This window comes from Aulonocara sp. 'chitande type north' Nkhata Bay, linkage group LG16 (genome assembly GCF_057382095.1).
Source record: "Aulonocara sp. 'chitande type north' Nkhata Bay isolate Kocher_YH1m ecotype deep benthic linkage group LG16, A_spYH_male_GT1.1, whole genome shotgun sequence".
Classification (NCBI taxonomy): domain Eukaryota; kingdom Metazoa; phylum Chordata; class Actinopteri; order Cichliformes; family Cichlidae; genus Aulonocara; species Aulonocara sp. 'chitande type north' Nkhata Bay.
In genome coordinates this window covers 7,883,301-7,909,177 of record NC_141359.1, presented here as the reverse complement: position 1 = coordinate 7,909,177, position 25,877 = coordinate 7,883,301, and the positions used below count along the sequence as shown (strand labels likewise).

The following is a 25,877-nucleotide window of genomic DNA, read 5'->3' as shown; positions in this document are numbered from 1 at the left end:
TTACCAGCCCCAGGTGCATCGTTCATTACGTGCGAGAGTTTGGATTTTCATCACTAATAAATACATACACTGCTAAAAATATAGATATACCCACCCGTCTTAAAAACTATGAGTTAAAAACGTCTTTAGCTCAACGCTCTTAAAATGAAAAACAAAACAAAAATACTGGAGTAGTAGTTTAAATCACAATTACGTCAGAATATTTATCCCCATTTTTATGGTTATAATTTTGATTTCGTATTTTAAACTACAGTACACTGCAAAACTCTCGAGCCACCCGCAGTTTCTTTATATCTTACTTGCAAGGTATCAGACTTTTTAAGTTGTCTTGAGGCATAGCTCTCCAGGCTTTCTTAGGATGAGCTTGGTCCTTGCACCGGACCATTTTCTGAGGCTTGTTTGGTCTTAAAAAAAAAATCATACTGACCTATGCATTATTCAAGGACTTAAAAAGTCACCTAACTCAAGGCACTTTGAATCTATGATAAACTGCACAAGTGGAATACAAAAGAAGAAGTGGAAGAAGTAGACAGACTTAAAAACTATCTACAGCAGATGAACAGTATCTGAAAGTCATGTCTTTAGGAAATAGGGGAGGAAAATTCAGCACAGCTCTGAAACTGGAGCTGAGAGATGCATCTGACCCTTCAACTGATCCACTAGTCTAGAATACACTATGAATTAGGGCTGGGCCATATCATACCGTTCACGGTAATACCGGTATAATGTTGGCAGCAGGAAACTGAAACATGTGAGAACAAAATCCAAACTCCAATCCAAACGTTTGCCTCGTTCGCTTGTAGTCGTCAGATTTCCCACAGCAACTGAAGGCATCCCGTCAGCCCGCCGCTGACGCAGAAAAGTCAGCTTGTTGATCCAACAAGTTTAAACCCCTCTGCTCGTGTGCGGACCCAGGCACCGGCGGGGATTTAGAGCGTTTTCTGTTCGTCTGATTCAGTGTGGTCTCTCCAGGCGTTTGAACGCTCAGTTTGTGGCTTTCACTGAAATAATGCAGCTAAATGCTACGCGTCCGAGCCTCTGAGATGGAGAAAGTCCTAACAGAAGATGACTGCGTGGATTCAGGAGCCGAGACTGGAGGGTGAGTGAAGGAGAAACAACAGATGCAGAATATCTCACTAAATGTTTGGGATTTTGGAATTAGGAAATATTTTAAATTAACCACAGCCAACGTGCATTCTCATTTTCATTTAAGAAGAAGCGAGAAAGCACACAACATTTTTATTTTATTTTATTTTAAATGAGATTTGGCTTATTGGTCTCGACGATCCTCAGTTAAATTCACATGCTTATTTATTTTATTTTTTAAATGTTATATATTACACTTGCTACTGAGGCAGACTAAGCTCGGGACAAGCTGTTTTGGGATGCTAATATTTTTAGCGGAATATTAAAAAAAGATCTAACTCAAAGTTGTTTGGCAGGAAAGCGTGTTAAGTTAACGCTGTTTACTCCTTTGCAGCCATTAAACAAAGATGAGCCTCGTTGTCTCCTGCGGTATGTCACTGATTTGATGTTGTGTTGTTGTGAAGGATTTACTAGTTGTTTTCCGTGCGTGTTTGTGTCTCTGTATGTCTCGCAAAATTAAAAGACAGGTTCACTTTCATTTTTTTGAAGCTTTAACACGATAAACGTGATGATCGTATATGTCTTTAATGTGTTTGGGATATTAGTTTGTTTTTTGTTGTTGTTGTTGTTTTAAGTAAAGAGTAAAATTGGTAGTGAGTTTGTGTGAGAAGTTTGCCTTCAGGGTTTTTCAGAAAGGCTTTCTGATAGAAGATGAAGTGAGATTTTTATTTTATTTTATGATAAGTCTACAGAGGCAGCAGGATAAAGGCTGGTTAAATGGACCAAACACAGGACTTTCACCATGGAGACTGAGGTTAGAGTCCAGCTGTGGCTTGTTTTGTAGATGAAGTTAAAGTGTCGTCAACTTTTCTTTCTTTATTTTCACATTTCAAAGCAGCTTGGTTAAGTCTAGGTAAATATAACTCGTTGTGTTTGAATAAACCGTGTCCCATATGTCAGAAAACTGTTGTGTCTGAAAACCCTGAAGTCAAACTGACCATGTGCGGGACAAACCAGAAGAACGATTGAGGCATTCATGTACACATGACCATGTCACATGATGTCCTATGCTAAAGGGCTTGTGGTGTCCTTACAGATTAGTCACAGGCAAACTGCACATCTCTGAACTCTCAGATTACACATCAAGGTTTCTTTATGCCTTTACATTGTATTAACCTTGCCTATATAGATCCTTGTGATCCCTCACGGAGATGTATGGTGGAAGAAAGATTAAAAGCCCGGTATGCAATTAGGTTAATTGTTATTTACTCTATATATTCTTATTACAGGATTTCATTTCAGTCACGGCTTACATAAAATAGTTTATCTAGTAGTGCAAGCACGGTTTTACATTTGATTGTGTAATTGCACACGGTTAAGAAAATACGAGGCCACCATATCAAGCAGTCCAACCTAATTGTTGCCACCACTCGCAGCCTTGTAGCGTCTCAGAATTTAGCCTATAATCAATGTTTGTGTTGTTAATGGTTAAAAACAAAATACAGACAAATATCAGTTACATTAAAAGTACTTGTATGTGAAAAGTATCCTTGTTAAATGACAAACTCCAGGCCCGTCCACCTCCACCTGCTCACATCCCCCACCTCTTCTTCTTCAATCCACTAAATTTAGAACGCTTTCACTCCACCAGTGCATTTGAATAAATGAATAAAATAAACAATATTTTGTTGGTCATAAAGTCCATCTTAACCCCCTATTAGTGAGTTATAAATAGATGAGTCGGTCCTGTGTATGACTTTGTCTCTGCCGTGTTCTTATATAACTGCTGTTCTGTCAAACGAGAAAAACAGAATACTTATAATTTTTATTCCTGAACACCAACAAACCTACATGAATATATGCGTCACGGTTGTGTAAATAGACCCCTGCTCTGGGGGAAGTAGGATGATAATGTTATGTTGTTATTGAATACAGACTTTCCATCTACCATCAGTCATGTCTGGTTTCTTTTAAGCCGTGATAAAGATCCTTCCTGAATATAACCAGAGCCTGACTTTAGAGGTGATAGGCCGTAAAATGCTCACATGAGTCACCGCTTGGAACAGTCGAACGTTTTCGGTTAGCTTATGCCTTCATCTTCATCCCTTTCTTGCCATCCTAAGTCCCTCTTCATCGCTCTGCATCTGAATCTGTTTTAGCTTTCCATGGGTCAAAGAAGTTTTTTTTGTTTTGTTTTTTTAAATATACGTATATATACTCAGTTTCAAGCCCACTGGGTCACCCTGCGCTCATACTTTATGCGTATGACTGGGTTGCTGCCTGTCTGCGCTTCACTTTGTGTTTATTGTCTTTGGGTGGAGATGAAGCGAGGCAGTGCGGCCAGACTGGGAACCACAGGCGGGATGCTAGCCGGCACTGCAGGGGTAGCCCTGCCAAATGCTCACACCCAAAGGAGCCATCAAAATAAACAGACTAGTGTGCAACTGCGCACACTACTACCTCCAACTCTATTTCAAAGAGTCATAAACCTACTTTTTTTCCCACTCCTTGTCATTTTTCTTTGTGCACTCAGAGATGAGAGTATGACTTTCACTTTGTCCCCTTTTGCTGCAATTTTCTGCTTATTTCTGTTCTTCCTAATATTTATATTGCCTCTGCAAGCCCATCATCTTTTCTTACCTTTGTGTCCTCACACCTGCTGCTTCCCTCACTCTTACCCATTCCTTTCTCTACACCGCTAATGCCCATTAGTTAGATTGATAACCTCCTGCTGCAGGAAATAGACTTGCTCTTCTGCTTCCTGCAGTTCCAGAGACTTTTATTAGTTTAGAGATGGACTCACAGAGTGTGCGGAGGAACAGTGTTCTCTGGCTGTCGGAGGACTCCTGTGGGACTAATATCGTCAAGTTGCAATGCATATATGTGAACCTGGAGTTATGCAACCTTTTCACCAAATTATTAATTGCAGGATTTGAGTTAGCTCCTCAGTCAGCCTTGTTGTATGTGGGCAAACACGTCTTGGATGTAATTTCATAAAATGTCATAATTTTACTCTGTCTGGAGATCAGATTAGCTGAAATGTAATTCTCTATCTTTTCTTTGAAGCTTAAGAGCAGATAAATCTTCAAAAAGTGAAGACCCTTTACTTCATCAATTACATTTTCCCAACCATAAATATACCCCCCCCCCCCCCCCCCCTTTCTTGTAATGAACTCTACATAAAGACTGGTGCAACCAAAAACACTGGAGCCTGGGCATGGCTAGCCTCACATAGCACAGAAATCAGAAGGACTGGAAATGTTTTGGCCTCTCTCCAGGGAGACTGGTTGTCATTTGAACCAATATACAAAGAATCCAGCATTATAAGAAAGCCAAAGTACAGCCATAAAAATGTAACTGTTATACTCATGTGTACATATTAAACAAGATACAGGAGTGAAATAATGAGCTTTGAGGGGTGGGTAGTTTTCCCTTGAATTTAGCCAGGAGAATTTAGCCTCTTTCAAGTCTTTGTGCTAAGTTAGGCTAATCACTTCCTGGCTCTAGCTAGGTATTTCTAGTGCACACGCTGTCAGCAGATTGAAGGGGAAAAACCAAATTATCTCAACTTGGCCATATTTACACATTATTTCCACCAGCTTTGGAGCCACATACTTTATATGCCAGTTCTTGTAGTTATTCATACTTGGTTTGGCTAGGAAACCAAACCAGTATGTTTTTTAAGTTAGTTAAATCAACTGTGTGATTAACATTATTTTTATCTACGTGCTAATACCAGTGATGGCTTCACACTTTCAGTAGTTTCTATGTTTTAAATGTCATAAATTCCCAATATGTCTGATTCAGTGAGCATATTTTCCGCTTGTACAGTCATTAGTTTGAGTTGTATGACTTGTAACTTTAATGGTAGAATGTGTTACCAATCTTTTTATCCAATTTTTGGAAGGAACAACGAAGTTGTTGCTGAACTGATTCTATAATTAAGAGAAACAATATGGTTGTAGTAATTCATGACACATTAAAATCCGGCACACACACGTCCTTTTATTTCCAGCATCATGTCAATCATGTGGATAAGAATAGTTATTATTATTATTATTATTATTGTTGTTAATGTGTGAGTGTGTAAGGAGCATTTTTGATGTTTTTACTGGTTGAGTGGGATTGTTAGCTCCTAAAAAACAGGAAGTTTTATTTAATGTGTTAATTAACTAGGAAAATGCAGTAGTTAGAACTCAAGTAAAATACAAGAGGCTAGGAGCTGTACTGTATCTCAGTAGTGGAAGTAGTACTTGAGCAAATGCCTGTGTTTTTATCCCTTCCGTTAGAAACCACTCTGAAATCTCTGTGTGCATTTTTGCTGACCTTCCAGCTGGACCTCTCCTACTGTTTAGCCAGATGTCAGCACTTCATCTGAAATAGGAGTGTGTCATCCTGTAAATCATGTAGATTGCAATTCATATTGTAATATAAACTTCTGTCTCCTCTCTCTGTCTTGTCCTCTCTGTCGACATTTCCTCTGCCTTTTAAAAAAATCTGTTTTCTTTTGTCCTCTGCAGGTCTGATTACAGTCCCTTGTCCTCAACAAGCAGTAAGTAAAATTAACAGTGACATGAAGTATTGCTAACACACACACACACAGCTCAGGCTCAGGTCTTTATCTCCCTAATACACACTGACTAAATAAATCCACTCACAGGCCAGGATTGTGTTTGTGTCTTTGTGTTTAGTGGCCTGTAAGATCCACAGCAGATTTTAGGGAAGAGTATTTGTATAGCAACAACAACATTGTTTATTACATTTTTCTTTCCTCTGTCCACCTCGGTTTGTATGCTACACATTACATTTTACACGTTAGTAATGGTTAGCAGTCGCAGGGATAAATGAAACATTTGTATTGGTGAGGTAAAGAAGCCAAAGTGGAGGGAAAACATAAAAAGCTTACTTTTAATGTCCTCCTAAAAAGGGAGGTAAGTAAACAGATGCATCATCATTATAATCTACACAGCAACAGTCCCATGAGATAAACTATGCAACAATTTTCGATTAAGATACACAGCAACTGTTCACCCATGACAAGAAGCATTTCTAACCAAACCTTTCAGTCAGCTAATAAATTTATTCAAGTGTAGAAATGTGTTATACGTGTATTTTTTACATCAATATTTGGATCTTGTTTTGGTAGGTTTGGCCATATTTTTTATTAATTATGACATCGGCTTATGTTATAAGGCTTAGAAATCCAGTCACAAGTTTCATTCATCCATTCGCTTCCACTTATCCTTTTTAGGGTCGCGGGGGGCGCTGGAGCCTATCCCAGCTGTCTTAGGGCGAGAGGCGGGGTACACGCTGGACAGGTCGCCCGTCTGTCGCAGGGCTAACACACAGACAAAGACAACCATTCGCTGCCCCAGTCACAAGTTTAAGCATACATTTATTTGCCTGTACTTGCATAGTTGGTTGTGTGAACACGCTTTTGCCTGTGTAGTAAACTAAAGGCACATGAATCACATGGTCACTAACCATGTGACAGTCAATTTTCCACAATTTTGGATGTGTAACAATAGTGTTGACTAAGGAAAAATGTGTATTCCCTGAGCAGCTGGCAAAAACTTCAGTGTAATTACTTTTGATGCTAGCAGATTGTCTCAGTTGCAGTTTCTTAATATTCACTACAGTTTGACTAGCAGCTGGCAAGTGTTGTTGTACACTATCGGCAACCACAGCAATCCAATAGTGACCAAAGCAACATTAAAGAGGTTTCTGGTACAGCACCTTCTTTTTGATTGATTTCACTAAGCATTGGTCAGTAACCTGTAGGAATCACTTGTCAACCAATAGGAGGACTATGCATTTTTCATTAGCAGCCGGTGGTTGTATCATATCCAGTATGGTAGACAAATCTGAAGCAACGTGCACATGACATGAGAGAAACATCAGCAAGTAATCTGGATAATAACTTACACATTGTGGGTTAACAATGTTACTGCTTTCCCAAGTCTCACAAATAACAATAAATGGGGAAAAAAAAAAAAAGTAATCTGGATAATAAATAATCAAAATTTGGACAGAATTGTCTCGCATCATTAGGCCATTTTCCTGTCTTGGGCATTTTTACACACTGTGGGTGTGTCCATAGTTTTCTTTGAAAGTGTACGTGATTGTGAAGGTCTGTGTTTGCAGAGGCCGTGGCCTGCTCTCAGTCTGGTTGCCAGGTCTCCAGGCTTTTTTACAATGGGAGGATTATATCCAATATTAGCCCATTAATCTGGTCTGCAGGAAGCTGCGTTATCCCACTTGAACCGCACCCGTAAGCCAGGAAGCAGTGAAACACACACAGTGATCCAGGAGAGAGTCTGGTTTGGTTTTCCCCTGTTGTTTCCTGTGTCATCGCTGTGTCAGATGAGCCTCTGCCCACCATTGTCATCACTGGAGGTCAGAGCTGGAACAAAATGTGCACTGGGACACTGTCCGAAAACACAAGAACTTTAAATACATACTGCAGGACAGAGTGTGACCACATTCACAAGTCCACTGCTGGACAGGAACTACTACTGAGCGCAAACACCGTGCATACATTTACACACTGAAATCCATCCAGAGGACCTTTTTTTAAAGTAAAACAATTTGCACCATTTGTCTAAGAAGATATAGTTTCTGATTGGCTGAAAACTGTTCTTTTACTTTGTATAATAAGACATCGTATAAGTTCTAAAAACGACCTGTTTTGCATCTGTCCAGATTCATCTTTAGCATGGCTCTTAAAATTTTGCATACAGCATCCCTGTAACACTGTAAGAAGTGAGGAAACTGCAATAAAAGCTGATAAGTTGCTTTATATATATCGATATCCATGAAGCCAGATGACACCAATCAATGAATTAAACTGAAGGAATGCCTTAAAAACATAAAGACCTCTAATTTCCTGCTTGTAAACTCAGATAAAACTGAGCTTATTGTACTAAAAATCTTAGAAACATGGTGTCTAACCAGATACTTGCTCTGGATGGCATTACCCGGGCCTCCAGTAAGTCTTTTCTGATCAATGTGCAAATTAAACAAATGTGTAGAACTGTTTTCTTACATTTGCACAATTTCTAAAATCAGGAACATCCTGTCTCAGAGTGTCTACTGATGTATTCGTTTCACAGAGGTGCATGCTGGTTTAGTCTCCTCTTGTCTTTTGCCTCCACAGAAGTGCATTTACTTTCTCCTAAGGTGGTCCTAACCCCTAACCTTTGACCTCAGCTCACACTAGTCATAAAGTCCATGGTGATTAAGTCCTTGATGTCACGCTAAACCTCCAACATCAATACCTCGACAGCAAGAGCCGCGAGCTGCCATCAGCTTTCGACTTTGTCGAATTCACTCGCTCGCTCTTTGTCAACTGATCCTTTCCACTCCAGTATTTTTTATTTTTATTTTTTTCACAGTAAGATTTCACGTAGCAGCAACTTACAACTTCACCTGGCATGGCCTCGAAATGAAAGCTTTTAAAAATATTTAAATTTGAATAAATAAGTTACCAGTTGTGAATGAGAATGAGTCTGTTGGTTGAAGCAAAAGAAATGTGCGTTACATAAAAATAATCTGGTGCAGATTTTAGAAACGGTGATACATTCAGAGCTAAAAGGAAAAGGCCAGCTGAGGCAACTCTTCAAAGAATTTGGAGAAAAGAAGTAACAGCAGAAGCACCACTGCTGCCACAAGCAGCTGCTTCTTAAAATGTGGTTTTGGTTTTCATCACTGTAGTGTAACGTTTCTTCATTCTTCATTTGTCTGGATCCCTGAGATCCCTGGCAAGAGATTAAAATTTTAGCTTTAAAAACTTTTATCTTTAGTTAAAAGTAATCCAAGAATTGATTATTTTATAAAGTAAAGCCGTATGAAGCCTGTAAGTCTGTTTATATTCTCTTCAGCCTAGTTAGAATTTAAAAAATTAAGTTTACCATTTAATATCATCTCAGACAGTCTGGAACCTTTCCACTTCTCCCACCCAGCCACGACCATGCCAATAATCATGCTTAACTGTAAGCCTTCATAAAATGAAAGGGAGACCTTAACGGTTGTATGCATCAGGCTGCAAACATGGGGACTGACTCACTTCTGGAGTGTGTTCATTTAAGGAACTGCAGTTTTTGGCACTTGCATGCTGGTCTTGTTTCGCTCAACTATAATTACTGAAGTATGTGATTTTATATGGGTTTCTTTTTTTCTTTTTTCTTTTTTTTTTTTAACTCAAATTTTACAAATTCATGTTACAAATTCATGTGTAACAGAGTGTGGTGTCTATTGCTTCTTTGCCTTTTATCTGCGCCGTCTTGTGTTCACGCTCAAACACACTGCTCTTTCAAAGGGACAGCGGCGAGTATCCATTTTAACGGCAAACCACTCGTGGTGATGTCAGCCAAAACACTTTCAACACAGTCAGTTTGAATAGTACCTGATGGCCCAAGGACCACCCGTAACAGACCAGCTTGTAACGCACACACACAAGGTTGGGGTGCCTTCTCTCCAGCTGAATGTATGAAATCCATGCCCTGTTTTGAGGCAGCTTGGATTAAGTGTTACCAAATGTGCATCCTCCAGAATGAGAGTTGAACCACGAGGCCAGAACAGCGCTAAATGTGCTGCAGTCGGCTTTTTTGTTAATGGCTTAATTGAAGCAGTTCAGTCTGTCGGCCTTGTTGTGGGCCCTTGTGATAATGAATGGGTGAGTATGTACGTGCTGACTGAGTGCACAGTGAAGTAGGACAGTTATTACTGGGTACTAGCCGTCTGTTAAGTCAATGTGAGAGCAAATACCAGTGTATTCATAGTTAGCTTCATTATGTTGCCTCTGATCTAAGATCAAATTACATTTAAAAAAAAAATAATAAAAAAATTGTCATCTTGCTATAATTTGGGGCTAGTGAAACCAGGAAAAAGCAGTTTCTCATCTTTTGAACTTATTCCCAGATCCTGGAAGAACTGGGAGATTTGAGATGTTTTTCAATGGATCCATGTTGAACTCGGTCCAGAAATTCAAACCTGTGAGGAATTAAAATTGCACTGACTATATTGAGCTTTTAACATGCTGCTCGATCTACATAACTAAGATTTAGAAATGCATGTTCACCAGCACCGAAGAGTGTTTTTCAGTGTTTTTATTAGAATCTTGTTGTGTATAAATGGTTAATGGACCGGCTCTTATGTAGTGTTTTTCTGTTGTACTTGAGGATTTGAAGTGCTTTATATAACGCGCTTCATTTGCCCATTCGTTCATATAAATTCACACTTGGATGAACGAATCAGGAACAACTCAGGGTTCAGTATTTTGCCCAAGGATACTTTGGCATGCAGACTGGAGCAGTCAGGGATCAAACCACCGACCTTCAGATTAGTATATGGCTTGCTCTAGAGCAAACAAAAGTTACTGAAAAGTTGCTCGCAACTTATATACTTTCTAAAATATTAAGCTCTTTAACATTTCAACTCATCATATCTCCTAAACCATAGGTGTCAAACTCTGGCCCGCGGGCCAAATTTGGCCCGCAGCCTAATTACATTTGGGCCGCGAAGCCACACCTAATTACTATTAGAGCTGGGCTACTGGTATTATACAGCTAATATATATATATTGTTTAGTATTAAGCTTAGCTTGTTCCATATTAAGTTTTTCAGCAAAACGTGTTTGAGTCCATAAGAAAAGATTCATTCTTTTATCTGGAGGAATAAATATATTTCAATAAATATTAACGTTAGCCCGCAACTTTGTTCCAGTTTTGAATTTTGGCCCACTGTGTATTTGAGTTTGACACCCCTGTCCTAAACTGTGGACTCCAAAGGCATGAGCCTTGTGGCAATATATCTTCAAACACTCCTGACGCTCACGGTGAAAGAATTTTTTTGATACCATTTACTGTTTTCCCATGAATTACGTTTGTTTCAGAATAGGAAATCTGTCCTCCTCTAAGATTTCAAACTCTGGAACTGACGCCGTTTTTTTCTCTCGTCACATCTATCCCTGGGATGAGTGTTGCTTTGGCTCACTGAGATGAGCAGGGGCCCTGAGAGCGGTGGCGCAGGTTTGAATCCTCCTGGCTCGTTCTCCCTCTGCTTTCTTGACACTCTTCAGTGTACTCTTTCAAAAAAAATCCATCTTCAGCAGACAGTTCAGCTCCTTCACCTCTTTCTCAGCAGACAGTTCAGCTCCTTCACCTCTTTCTCAGCAGACAGTTCAGCTCCGTCACCTCTTTCTCAGCAGACAGTTCTGTTTCTTCAACTGTTTTCAGCACATGATTTCTGCTATACAGCATTCACCTGGTATTTGTGCAGGAAATGCAACTTTTTCAAGTTGCCGTTTGTCCCTTGCCTCAGCCGTTCTGCCTCGTTCCACGTGTGTTCAGACAATGAAGGTCACATGACGTCCATGATCCTGGCTGTGTAGTCTTCACTATCTAATCAATCTATCTTTCTTCTTAAGTTTGAATCTAACAGCACTTTAAAGCCAGGAATAGTATCTCTACATTTTGGTCTGACTGCTTTTATCTTCTGTGAAACTTGAGGGCTGGCGGCGTTCACATACTGAGCCCTTTGTATTTTCCGCTCTGGGAAAGGAAGTCAGCAATTCCCTTTTTTTTTTTTTTTTTTTAAGGCTCTTTGTTTATGTTGCTCTATAGGAGTTCTATAGCAGGTCCTTTTGTATCTTCTAGACAACAAAGTAAACAAGCTTGTTTTCTTTCTCACTGCGTCAACTCATGCAGCTTTAATTTATTTAATTACATGAAGAAATGCAGACTTGGCGTTTTTCTTTTTCTCCCATGTATGTCGCTCACAGTGTGAGATGCAGCTGACAAGCAGAGATCCAAACAGAAGCCTGAGCTCTTATCTCAGAAGACAGCAATATATCACTTTACCTTAGTCTTTGTATGAGAACTGCTTAGGTAATTTAAGGGTGGGGGTATTTATTTTTTGTTTTGTTTTTTGTCAGAGTCATATGAAACAACTGTTAAAGTTTAAGTTAAAGGGGTTCACATTTATGTTCAGCTTGGTTCAGACATGATCAGATAAACCTCGACTCAGCAAACTGCAGACAGAATGAGATGGAAAGGCAGCTGAGTGGAGTGGGCAAGGCCGAAAAAAGTAAATTACTACTTGTTAAATAAAAAAAATAAAATACAGTTATTAATAATAATTATTAGGTTTCACGTAGGTTTAACAACTTCCTGAGTTAGTACCTGGCTTATTGATGTTTTACTATAATTAAAAATGTCCAAATTGTTGTTGGGAAGTGACAGGTAATGATTGATGATGTGAAAATGCAGTACTGAGTAATGAGCACAAAATTGCTTTATTATATCCAGTCAAGTAATTGACTGTTTTGTTTTGCTTTTCTTAGCTCCTTCCTTTAAGTGAACTTTCTTCTGATTGGCTACTCGATATTCACCCTCTTTGACGTCACACAGATGGAGAGCTGAAAAATTGTTGCAAAGAGAGCTTTTTGATTCTGTTTACAAACACAGACCTCCTCGTTTAAAATCAGCATCCCCCACTGTGACTGTATGTGTACTCTATAGTTATCAGAAAATGGAAAACGGCACACATTTGAGACTTGAGAGAAAGGATATTTGAATCTAAATGAGAGAACAGCTTCTGTGTGCGAGCAACACCTTGAGTGACTGGTGCCAAAACATAATAAATGTAGTCTTCGCACTAATATAAATCTTTGACTTATTTTTTTCTGTCATTTCAAAGTGATGTATGAGATTTGGAACTCCCCCCCTTCTTTTTTTCTTTCTCAGCAGACGACAAAAGGGGCCCACATCTTGAATTTCCAAGTTCAGTTGTTTTGTTTTTACACTGAAGGCCTGGCTAGCTAAAGCTGCGACTGGAGTTCTTCTGCGCACATACACACATACACACATCGAGGAGAGGTTGAGTTTTCGCTGCTAATCACTCTCATATGTGGAGGGGGCTCGCTGGAAGGCGTGTTGTTTTATCTCACGTCGTCATCTGCGGGTACGGCAGCGAGCATGTGTTCCTGGTTAACACGTATCCACAGAGACAAGGTTAAAGTCTCTGAGAACTGGACAAGACCGTCCCTTTTTATAAATGGGCACTTTTACAGTGGAGTACAAAAGTGTCTGCCCCCTTCCTGATTTCCTTTTTTTTTTATGTGTCACACTTAAATGTTTCAGATCATCAAACAAATTTAAATATTAGACAAATATAACACAAGTAAACAAAAAAAAATGCATTTTCTAAGTGAATTTGTTTGATATTAATTGGGGGAAAAATCCAAACCTACCCTGTGTGAAAAAGTGATTTCTCCATAAACCTAATAACTGGTTAGAGTCGCCCTAAGCAGTTTTACAGCGCCACAGAGGAATTTTGGCCCTCTCATCTTTGCAGAATTGTTGTAATTCAGCCACATTGGAGGGCTTTTGAACCACCTTTTTAAGGTCATGCCACAGCATCTCAATCTGATTCAGGTCAGGGCTTTGACTAGGCCACTCAAAAGTCTTCTATTTGTTTTTCTTGGTGGACCTGCTGATGTGTTTTGGATCATTGTCCTGCTGCAGAACCCAAGTGCGCTTCACACGAATAAGAACAGATGGCCGGATATTCTCCTTTTGGATGTTTTGGTAGAAAGCAGAACTCATGGTTCCATTTACCACAGCAAGTCTTCCAGGTCCCAAGGCACAAAACAGCCCCTGACCATCACACTACCACCTCCATACTTTACCGTTGGTATGATGTTCCTTTTGTGAAATGCTGTGTTACTTTTATACCAGATGTAATGGGACACAGACCTTCCAAAAAGTTAAACTTGTCACTCCACAGAATATTTTCCCAAAAGTCTTGGGGATCATCAAGATGTTTTTTGGAAAAACTGATAATGAGTATTCAAGGAGAAAACCACTGGTCAACAGCAGTTTTCTCCTTGAACTCTCCCATGGATCATGCCATGATGTGTTCCTTTTTTTTTTTTTTTTTTTTAACATCTTTTAGCCTTTCTGTACTTTGTCAAACAAGTTCTGTTTAATGATTTCTTGATTCAACACCTCTGCCAATAAATAGGCCTAAGTGTGTTTAATGAAAGTGAACTCTGCTTAAAAAAAAAAAAAGGTTAAGCACAGTTAATTCACGATTTAACAAGAGGGGCAATTACTTTTTCACACAGGACCCACTAGGTTTGGGAAACGTTTCTCTCTTGATCAATGAAACCATCATTTAAAAACTGCATTTTGCATTTAATTGCGTTATCTTTGTCTAACATAAAAAACAGTTTGATAATCTAAAACATGTAAGTCTGACAAATATGCACAACACATGGAAATCAAGAAGGGAGGAAAACACGTTTTCACACCACTTTATCCTGTGTGTGTGCTGAGGATGGATATGCACATGCATGAGTTGTATGTAGTCAATCGAGTCAGTTAGCCTGAAGACTCAAGTGGATTAAGAGCTTAGAGACACACTTCTCCAGAGCTTTACTCACAAACGCCTTACGTTCCCTTCACAGGATTGGGGAGACTTAATCTCTGATTTATTCTCTTGTTTTCCAACTCCACATTAACCCTTATTGCCAAGAAAAGTATCACTTTGTACAAGGTATTGGAATTGTATATTTTAGAAAGATGGGCCAAAACACTGCAGCTCATACAGCTCGTCTATGAGCTTGCCAGATTATCTTTCCGCTGCTTTTAACGCAGGGACATCTGTGAATCTAACACATTTTGATTTTTGAACTTAAACAGTGGACTAAAAACCCATAAACGGCTTCTTATTCAGTAATTTTCTAATTGATCTAATCTGTCTCCCTTGAACAAGTCAGTATGTAGACATCTTGACCTTTCAGTGGATTTTTGCAAGCATGTAGCTAGTAGCTTTATGCACTGGTGCAAGGAACACAACACAGAGAGAGACTAATATTCCATTCTCTGCTTGGATGTCGGTGTACGTTGCCTCCTGCATGCTCCGTCCAGCTTCCTTACCTAAACCACATGCAGTATTTCCATTAGTGAGCACACGGCCGGGGCGTGCTGCTTCCTGCTGCGTGCTACAAAAGAAAGGGAAACTGTGGAAAATATCCCAACTTGATTCCCCCAAAAGTTGTCATGTGTAAAAATGGCAGAAGAAAGAGTGTGGGGGTGGGGAATGGAGGAAAAAAAAGACAAATGTAAAAGCAAGAACTTTTATTTATTTTATTTTTTTAAATAAGAAAGGAATGGTTATGATGATGATTTTTTTTTTTTAGGTTCTTTTGCTGTTTTTGTTTGTTTTCTAATGAGGCAGAAATAAGATGGTTGGGGCAAAGGTCTCTGACTCATGAAAACTGATCCCAGGAGAGCTGTGTGCAGCAGGAGTGTGAAGACGTCGAGCTGTCTGTGTGTCGGCACAATGTGCTGTGCAGTAAATACCCTTAAAGAGCCCTATCATCCACTTGTTTGGCGTTTTAATGCCAGCTACATGTTAACAGTGATTGTAAGGGATCAGGGTGACGTTAATGACAGCAGTTCCGTCTCTCTTTGTGTAGGCGCGTAGATGTGTGTTACAGGATGTCAGTGCGCCGACATCCCGCTTAAACCTGCTGTGGAACATTCTTGATCCGGATGTCATTACCGCTGTAGACAAACTGCCATTTAGGGCTGCTCTGTGTCACAGTTGAGGCTTCATTGCATTTTATTAAAACTAAATTTGCCTTCACATCTGCTTATAGATCCTCGGTGTTTACATGCCACAAAACTAATCACAGCCTGGACCAACATTAGTTTTGTGGTGGAACATCACCGACACGAGCCTCGGGTCGTTATAAAATAAATTAACTGTACCAAAATGTATACTTCCCACCACATCTTGCTTTTACTGAACCTTTTAATATTTAACAGCTACATTCATAGCACCTCTACACCTATTATTTAGGTCTGTTCCATTGGAACCACAGAGTGACATTTTGAAAATGTCACTTCTTTGGTCAAGTTGAACTGTCCTTTTACAAAGGCCGGTGGGACTCGAGAGACAAAACCCATCCCTGTTTGGCCTCTCGGTTTCACGGAGGGATTTTGGCAATGGTGAAACAGTATGTTGTGCCAGGAAAAGTAGCCTGTGTGTCCTTTCCCAAAGCACAAACAAAATGGGACAAGTCCCATGAGAACTCGGATTAAAGACTGTAGCAAAACAAAGAGTGAGTGTACATGGAGATAACAGGCAGCCGTGTGAGTTTCTACATGTAACACACAAGAAAGAAAAGACTGATTGACGTAAATGTGTCGGCAGCATAGGAAAAGTGGATTTGCAGCACCTGCATCACGGTGCCGAGCTTTTCCATGTCGGGGGTTCAGGGAGAGGCTACACCTGAATGCATCGCTCCCGCTGCGGTCTGGGACATTCCTCTGGGCTTCAGTAATGACTCCTAATGGCACTAATGAGCCTCCACAGAGAAGCCCTGCTCCACATGAGTCTGGTAGAAAGGAGGGAGGGAGAGAGGGGAGAAAAGGTAAACCTCAGAATTGTAAGAAAGATGGAGTTGGATGTGGACGAGTGAAATGGAGAGCTGAGATCTAGAGATCTGTGGGAATGGGGAAGGCGAGTGAGAAAATATGGGAAAACTTGAACAAAGAAGTAAACAAAGAAAAGAGTGAATGTGTCAGGAAAAAATATTCCCAGTGTCCAAGGAATAGCTTAGCAGAAGGATGGATAGATCTCGACAGTTTGGAGCAACAGATTCATTTTATTTAAGAATTCATATTTTTTTTAACCTTCTTATTTCTATATAAAGTTCAAAAATACCCATTTTATCTAATTTTCTTCCTGTCCTCCTTGTTTCTTCTACTTTGTCTTCCATGTGTGCTGTTGGAGGTGACTTATCCATGGGTGAGCTCCAGGATCCCTTCCTTGTCAGCATCCACCTCATTGCTGACCCCGGCGAGGGCAAGTTCCTGCAGCATGCTGCCGACGCCGTGCTGGCGTGGGTTCACCCTGAACTGCAGCTCTTCAGGGTCTCAGAGCGAGCCTCCGTCTCTCAGCGACCTCGGGCAAAGCGGCATCAAAATGGAAGCCCAGCTTCAGCCTGCCAGCCAGCCCTGGCGGTCATCCTGTTCCTCCAGGAGGCCTACGGCGGTGATGAGCACATACTGATGCTGCATCGCGCTCTGCAGCGGCCGCCCTGGCACTACCACCATACTGAAAAAGTCAGCAATGGCCGGCGGATGCTACCGTTGACCCCATGCAGTCAGGACTTTTTCACTCTGTCTCCTGGCACGCCGCTCTGGGCCGTGCGGCAGGTCCATTATGGGAAGGAAATCGTGCGTTTCACAGTCTATTGCCGCCATGAAAACTATGTTGATATGGTGCGGCTGTACAAGCTGCTGCTTCAGCGGAGGGTTGCACAAAAGAAGGATGACTTTTGCTTCTTTGTGGTGTACTCCAACCCTGATATGGAGATCCAGCTGTCCTTTAAGAGACTCCCACGAGGCCACAGTCCCCTGGTGTTGGACTCGGCAGTAATGGAGGTGAGGGTCCGGGACGTCGGAGTGCTGGTGCCCCTGCTGCCACACCCTTGCAGCCCAATCAGTGAGGTGCGCTGGCAAACGGAGGACTACGATGGAAATAAGATCCTACTGCAGGTAAGCGTTTTTCATTCTGTTTTTTTTTTTGTTTTTTTAAATGTATATGTGCCTTAAAATTTCCTGCCCACATCAGCTTAAATACGCATTTGGCTGTCTCATTAAGGACCACTTTATTTACATAGTCACAGTTGCTGCACATCTGCAAACCACTTTGCTACCCGCCTTCACTTTTTGTGCTGTATGGGTTAAATGTTAAATGTTAAATGTTACATCGATCTCTTAATGATGCCTGCTGTGGTCTTTGCTGGGGGTCTTGCAGCTGCTGAGTCAGTCTCCACTAAATATGCATCTGGGATGGTGGGGAGGTGTCACAATGGAGGCATGGTGAAATCCTGCAAATGGGAACTTCTTACTCTTCTTTTGAATATAGTGGCCCTCACTGAACTGTAACTTTAACATAGGAAAAGTACAACTCAACACAATTGCATGGTGTGATTTATTTTGAAAGAGTGTGTTATGTTTTTATACCTGCAGATACACCAAAACCTACACGAGTAATTTCAGTTTAATCTGATGAAATGAGGCAAGTTTATAATTAGTTGTTGGAACCAGCTGGTCTCATGTAAAAGGATTTGTTGTTGCTCAACTCCTGAAACATGATGCTAAGGAGCGATTCACAAGTCTTTCCTTTGTGTACGACTGTATGCTATTAAAAGAGTAAAAAAATAAAAGAAAGATGAAAAACACACTGAAAATGGGCTTGGGTGTGCAGCAGTGTTTGGAATCTGTGTTTAATTGTGTAAAAGAGAAGCAGACAAAAGTGGCAGTTTTATAGGTGGAAGAAAAAGAAGAGCAGTTCAGACTGATTCTCAATCCAGAAATAACAAGATCATACAGCAGACAAGAAGGATTCAGTTATTTTATTGTAGGTCCTTAATTTAATTCCTCCATCTTTCCATATTGAAAGGTGCTGGAAAAGCCTGTGTGGGTTTGAATATAAACACCCACATAAAGACTGACATGAATCAAGCGGCCCTTGTTGGAAAGGTATCACCTATCGGGGGATATGTGCCCAGGCGGTCGGAGATAAGTAGTGTTGAAAGTTCAAGCCGATTAAGCTTCAGTCCATTACTGGGATTGGAACGGCACAGAGAGAAACAATAAGCTAATAAATCATGACAATGGGCCATATGCATGATGCTTAGCTGCCACCTGGAATCAAGTCACATGGACCTCCACATTGCAGCGACTACAATACATTAAATATATTAAATGTAGGCAAGTGAAACAGAGGCACAGTGATATGAAAGGAATAAATTATCTCCCAAAACATCAACTACATTCTGTAAAAACACTCTTTGTAGAGATAAGCAGAGAGGGAGTGTTTTTATTCACAGAAAGTTGTGCACAGTGTATGTATATTTTGTCAGGCTGGGATAATGGCAACACCCAGCTCCCAACAAGAAAACACAAGCCTCCTGGGAACCTGGAGCTACAGATGCAGCTGTAACGTTTCAGTATATAATAAATACTCTGACGTGTTAGAGTAATAGTGAAAATCTGTCAAACTTATTTCTGTCTATTTTTGTTTTCTTTCATTGGCTCGCTAATAAAAATCACCACATGCATCTAGTGCTGTGTAAAAGTCTCAAGCCACCCCTCAGTTCTTTATACTTTGCTGGGAAAATTGGAAATATGTGCAACAATTTACTGAAATGTGTAAACAAATATGGAAATGCAGTATATAAGGCAACAGCAGTTTGTACATGTACGCAAATATTACTCCGGGCTTCTTGAAGGACATTCAAAGCTCTTGTTTGGAATTTGGCTGCTTTTTGTTCCGTCCTCTGTCAAGATGATCCCGCACTGCTTCAGAAATGTTGAAGTCTGAACTCTATGGAGGTCAGTCCATGACTGAGAGTATTCCATTCAGTGTTTTTCTAACCAGGTTTGCGTTTGCTGCATTGGCAGTGTGTTTGGGATCACTGCCATGGTGAAAAATGAAGCCACGGATGGCTGTAGATACTCACCTCTCTTCTGACCTCCACCATACATACTGATGACAGGATGAACCAAAGTTTAAAAATTAAGATTCCTCACTCCATCAGACCAGTTACCACAGATTTTTTCCCCAGTCCAGTTCTTGTGTAATTTGACATACCTCAGCTTTTACTCCCCATTTCCCTTCCTTAACTTCTTGACAGCCAAACCTCCACTGAGACCATTTCTGATGAGGCTTCAGTGATGAGATTTCTTTCCTGTTTTCCTGTTAAGCTCAGGACTTTCAGAGACTGTTTATCTGCTGTAGATAATGTTTTGGCCTCCCGATTCTGCAAAACAAAATGTTTTTGAAAGTATACTCAAAATCACTTGTTTCAAATTTTTTTTAATTTTTTGTGTTTTTTATCTTTGGTGTTTTTCATAGGTTGAAATACAGAAATGGGAACAAATTATGTTTTTGTGACGGGCTGCTTGGTAACAAAGGACCTAAAGATACTATTTAAAACTGCTTCTTTGTTAACGTGTCTGTTATGCATGGATACAACACTGGTACATCACTTGAGTTAAGTGCCTTTTTTATACTTAGATGATTCATAGGTCAGTGTTGAGTGGGTTATCAACCAAAAAAACTTCCTCTGAAAATGGTCAGGTACAAGGCTACAATGGCTCCTCAGAAGCAAAATATAAAGAAATGAGGGCTGGTTTCAGACTTTGCACAGCACTGTATTAATTTCTCTCTTTATTTTTATCCATATGATGCAACATATGTTTGTTGCTTTCATTGAGAGACAGTAGCATAGCATAGCAAATAGAATTTTCGGCATCAATTTGTTACTAAATTACAAATTCTTATAATATTTAATGCATTAACAAAACCTGCTTTGGATGACTATTGACTGGACACTTCAAAGCACTAAGTGCTCCATAGGAGATGCTTTTCCATATTCATATGAAATTAATATGAATTTTTATTAAAGGAACAAATTCTCCAGCTCATTAAATGTTTCTGTTGATCAACTGGAGTTTTTATAACCATGCCAGCTTCAAAAATGCTCCAGCTTTCTAGTAAATTTAGCCTCCAGAATGCTGCAAGTCTGGAAAAGAAATCGTCCTTTCTTATAATCGGATTCTGTTTTCTTCATGGTCTGAGGAACAGGAACATAAAATGGTTCCCTATTTGATCATCTAGAGCGTCGCCTCAGTAACGCAGTTTTGAAAACCACAGTCACACTGCCACACATAAGCAAAAGCTCATCATGTGAAGAGTTTTGTTTATAAACATAAATACAGTCCAAATGTGTTGCTTTCCACAGCATTGTTGAGGATTAGTGTCCCGTTGTCGTGGTGTTGCCTTCCTGAGGTCATATATCCGGCTGACCTGGCTTATCCCAGATAACTAAAGCTTACAAGAGTTAGGGTCTGATAATCACTATGTCAACAGCCTCATTACCCAGCGTCCTGCTGTGGCTCCTCACTGGCATTTTGTCCTCACAGAAAGCTGAACTCGTGCTGTCATGTATTAATAGTAGACAGAGGATTGAAACTTTCACCCACGCATGGACAGAAAATAGTTTTAGTAAATAACGAGTGTGTGCAGCTGATCTGCACACTGAGACTCGTTTGGCATCAGCCACAAACAAAGAATGAACAACTGCTGAGAGATCTACTTAAAAAAAAAATATATATATATATACTTCTTAGAGCCTCACATCTATCTGTCAAATGTCTAAGCAATGAGAGAATCACAACAAATGACTAAAGGCCAAACAATGAAGCTAATGTTACATTTTTATCCAATGTCCGGATGGAAAAAGGAAATTGTGGAAGCTTTGGGATTAATATGAACCTAGTGAACACAAAATGAGTGCAGGTTATTGTGTTTCTATGTCACTATTTGTGCTACAGTGCAGTCTAAACTCTTTTACTGTCAGCATTCACTGATGGTACCTAGTAAAGCACGATAGATTACGCTGACAGAGAATGTAGCTGGTCCTCCACCTTTGTCTCAGTCGGTGCTTTAGTGAAGGAATAAATGGGCATCATGCAAGGAAAAGGTGACGCCACTGCTTGAGAGCAGAAGCAGACCAAGAAAAACAAAGAGAAGAAGAGTAAGGAAAAGATAAACAGGATGAAGTGGACTGAGAGCAGAGAGCAGGATGGAGACAAAGGAGAGAGATGGTTTATAAAAGAGTCAACTTTGAGACACTGAGCAGGGAGAGAAGAAAACACAGGGGGCTTTGTTACACTTTTTATACACACACACATACGCACCTTTAGTCTTGTGAGGACCCTCTTTGCCATAAACCAATCTCAAAACCCTGGATTACAGCTTTGTCTCATAAAGACTTTCAAAATAAAACCCTTCCTCAGTTCAAAGAGTAATTTTACTAAACTGAGTTGCATCAGTAAAACTCCAGAATGTTACAGCTAATAAAATATGTAGTTTTTAGTCTTGGATAACATTTACAGTTCTCTCCAGTTTACAGGAACCAGCCCTGCAAGCAGCACGTCACTGTTGTGAAGTATGTGTGTTACTTCCAAACATTACAGTTTCAGAGATGCAAATACAGATGCTCGTGTTATGTAACTGTAATTTTTGTTTTATTATCTCAAGAAAAGCTGCCTGCATGCTTTGAACTGAGCAGAATTTTTGCATTATAATTATGCTGCAGTAACATATTGTCTGAAACTACCATCTAAATGACATCAAGGCTCATTTTTCTATCTTCTGTTGTCCAGTATGTTGAGTCTTTCTGAACTATAGCCTCAGTTTCCTGTTGTTTGCTGACAGGAGTGTCATGCAGTCGGTTCCTCTGCTCATCAGCAGCTTCGAGGTTTGATGTAATGTGCATTCAGAGATGCTTATCAGCACGAAGCAGTCTTGTCATTCTCCTCTGACCTCTTGCATCAACGAGACGTGATCCATATCACTGGATATTTTCCTTTTTTCTGACCATCTGTTTAAACCCTAGATGTGTTTGTGGGGGAAATCTCAAATCACCAGTTTTCAAAATAGTTGGACTTGCCTGTTCAATCACTCAAATCACCAAATCATCCACATTCTGATGGCCTATTAAAACTTCAGCAGGTTGCCTTAATAGTGTCTACATGCCTGAATGCGTTGAGTTGCTGCCATGTACCCAATAATAAAGTGACTGAGTGAATATTTGCTGTACTGGATTCAACCTATCATTATCAGACAGAGTATTTATAGAGGTTAGAAATAGAGACTTAGTGATTTCTTGAACAGACTGTAGATTGTTGTGAGGAAGCTGTAAATCACTTTGAACTTCTTTTTATATATTTATTGTTCAACATATGGAAATGTGCAGATTCCCCTCAGTCCCTGTGCTGCTTCAGAAGATTGTCTGGGGGCTGCTGTGTGGGAAGTTATTGCTTCTGTCTGTATTGTCTTGTTGGAAAGTCGGATGACGGAGCTGACAAGAGAACAGAAACATGGAGAAACTATCAGCAGAGCGCTGTGGATTTCAATATATACAGAGGAGGAAATCATAGACGAGAACCTGCTGCTGCAGCTGCCTTACATGTTTAAAGCAACAGCAGTCACTGTATGTCAGAACAGGGGAGTGTTGCTTCATGTGTTTCCTGCTTCTCATAATTTCCTTTTTGGATTTGTAATATTTCATCGATTTGTCTGAACAGCGCACTCTGATTTTAAGATCCTGAATGGATATATGTACAGTACACAGGGGGTTCTTCTGTGACTCACATCAACAGCTGGAGAAGTCATCAGCATTCAGAGGCCAGGGTGAGAGCAGGGGGTGTGGGGTGTGTTTGGAGACCCCGGGGTTCCCTTGTACTTCTTCCTCCTTCACTTTGCTGCCTGTATGTTGTGTGAGGAGTGTCCTGTTGCATGGAAGCCCTGTACAGAGGGAGGTTAATGGTCTTGAACCCACAGATCCCATGTGAACAAATAGAGCATACAGACAGTCTACTATCAGAATAGGCAGGTTAAAGGAAGCAGCTTATAAGCTACAATTGTTTTTGCCCTACCACCTATCCCACGTGGTGATATGACCCTTGACCCCAAATCGCTATATTTTCACTGCTTTTCTTTCCCTCCTATTCAGGTCCAGGGTGCATACTGCAAACACAGACATGATCCCTGCTACAGATCATGCACCGTCACTGAATCTGCCTCTGCTCCGTCCACCTTCACCCGCAGCGCCACCTCTCACAGGAACCGCCGTTACCATCAACGGATGCCACCTCGTTCCAAAGTCCACCCGACCTCCCACTACTCCATGCCTCTGGCATGTGAGGAGCCAGATGAGCAGGAGCAGTGGCCAGACCAACAACATCCTGACAGCTGGAGGTCCCATTGGACGGGCAATCGGTCCGGATCCCTCTTCTCTCTACCCAACATGGGCTCAGCCAGCTCCCGCTCTGCCTGTTCCTCTCCGGGTCCTTGTCCCAGCCCCAATTACAGGAGCCACTCCCTTCACCGGAGTTCTTCGCTCATCCCGCCCTTCCGCCTCAATGTGGACGCTCTGATCGGGGCAGAGGAGACGGATGTAGACACGGGAAACAAGGTAAATCCAGGTAGCAGTGTGGACCTCACAGTTGTGTCTGCGTACGTCAAATCGAGCCTCCCACAGACTCCTCGGCCATTATCGGCCCCACCAGAAGACATCGGACCCCACCTCTCTCCCATCACCCAAGAGGGCACCTACAAATCGGCCGCTCTGGGCCGGACTCCAAACAGCTTCTCCATCAAAAGCTCTCGGTCTGCCTTGCAGATGTCATGTTCCCAAAGCACCAGTGCAAACACACTGTCCTCAGCTTCAGTGAACGAGTCAGACAGCTACAGCATAATTAGTGTGCCAGTTGAAGAGAAAGACACGACAGAAGAGGAAGAACAAGAATTCTACATCTGATCTTTTGCTAAAGGCTCATAGGACTTAACTCTGGTCAGTAATATCAAATCTTAGTGCTGAGACAATCATGTAAGCTCTACTCTGCCCCCTGGTGTTTGATAGTAAAACAACAACAGCAAACTGAAGCAAAGCACAAAGTTTGTTCTGAAATATTTGTGAATGCTGCATTTTTTTTGCATGTGTATATATAAACTCTGTAAATGCTACTTCATATCTACTTTCACGCATTTAATGGAGAAGTTGCATATCTGTGTACAGAAACATTTAATAAAATTGCAAATTGTTTGTCCCCTTTCAAATGTGTTGCTTAACACTCCATTAAACGTAGGGTAGGTGTCACGTTTTCTACATCACTGATCATAACCAATTAGATTTGTTGTGTAGGCCTAACCAAATGGCAACATTAAAAACTGACATGATATAAGTGAAAAGAAGATTTCTGCCACTAATGCTTTCACCAGACATTTAGCATTTCAGTCCTGTGTGAAGTCCTTTTGGCCTGGATGCCTCATCTGATGGGTTTAAAATTGGAAGACTGTGCATCTTGAAATATTAAGCTGCCAAATGCATAGAAAAAGCTCTTTAAGCTAAACATAAACTGCCGTGCAGGTAGTAGGTTGGTCACCAGTGCTCTTCTATAAAAAAAAAAAAAAAAGTTTTCTTAAATCAAGGGCCTGCCACTGTCCAAAATAAGACTGACACACTAACAGTACTCAAAAGTACATGGATCTGCAAACTTGGTGGATAAAATATGTAAAGTTATCACAGAGAAAGCAGCAGAAGCTACTAAAAGTTAGAGTACAGTCATATGGTCTTAAATGGTCAAAGAAATGTAGCCATAAATTAATTTGAGAAGCACGAGAGGGAAAGCAATCCTTCCGGTTAAGAGAAATGCTTTAAATTCCTTCCACATTTTAAGGTACACAGACTGGGGATGTGTTTATTTTGATTTGTACTTAAGATCCCATTCATTCTTTTTTTTCATATAGTCTGTAATTTAGTGGTTAAGAACCTTAAATTAACCTTAATTCAGACATGAAGAGTGATAGTAAATGTAAATGTGGTCAGATGTGTGGTAAGTATATTTAAAAAAATATGCACAAGATCATTTGCATGTTAAAAAGAAGCCAGATGGTGAAAATAAAAGACATTTTGTGTAAATATAAAAAGTGCAAGAGGTACAGAAGGCTGCACCACAGAGTAGGATATAAGATTCAGGAACAATAACACACACATGATTCTCCTGCAAGTTTCTTTCTGTTCAAAGGGAACGTTTTATCTAAACTTGGCACTGAAAGTAAGGAAATTATTTCTTGTAGTGATGCTTCTTGGCAACAAATCTTACACTGTTGGAAAGCCTGTTTATTTCCCCTTAAAT

General features: G+C 40.5%; 1 protein-coding gene across 2 annotated transcripts; it reads left to right on the top strand.

The window, feature by feature from the left end:
• Positions 1-829: 829 nt before the first annotated feature.
• Positions 830-24,869, top strand: fam124a (family with sequence similarity 124 member A). Of its 2 annotated transcripts, XM_086265762.1 has the most exons (5): positions 831-1,099; positions 1,481-1,515; positions 5,607-5,638; positions 16,891-17,657; positions 23,693-24,867. In XM_086265762.1, the coding sequence occupies exons 4-5, from the start codon at positions 16,902-16,904 to the stop codon at positions 24,497-24,499; spliced, it is 1,563 nt and encodes a 520-aa protein (XP_086121888.1). In that variant the 5' UTR covers positions 831-1,099; positions 1,481-1,515; positions 5,607-5,638; positions 16,891-16,901; the 3' UTR covers positions 24,500-24,867. The 2 variants fall into 2 exon arrangements, with proteins under 2 accessions (XP_086121887.1, XP_086121888.1); XM_086265761.1 differs by lacking the exon at positions 1,481-1,515 and having other exon boundaries at positions 830-1,099; positions 23,693-24,869.
• Positions 24,870-25,877: the final 1,008 nt, after the last annotated feature.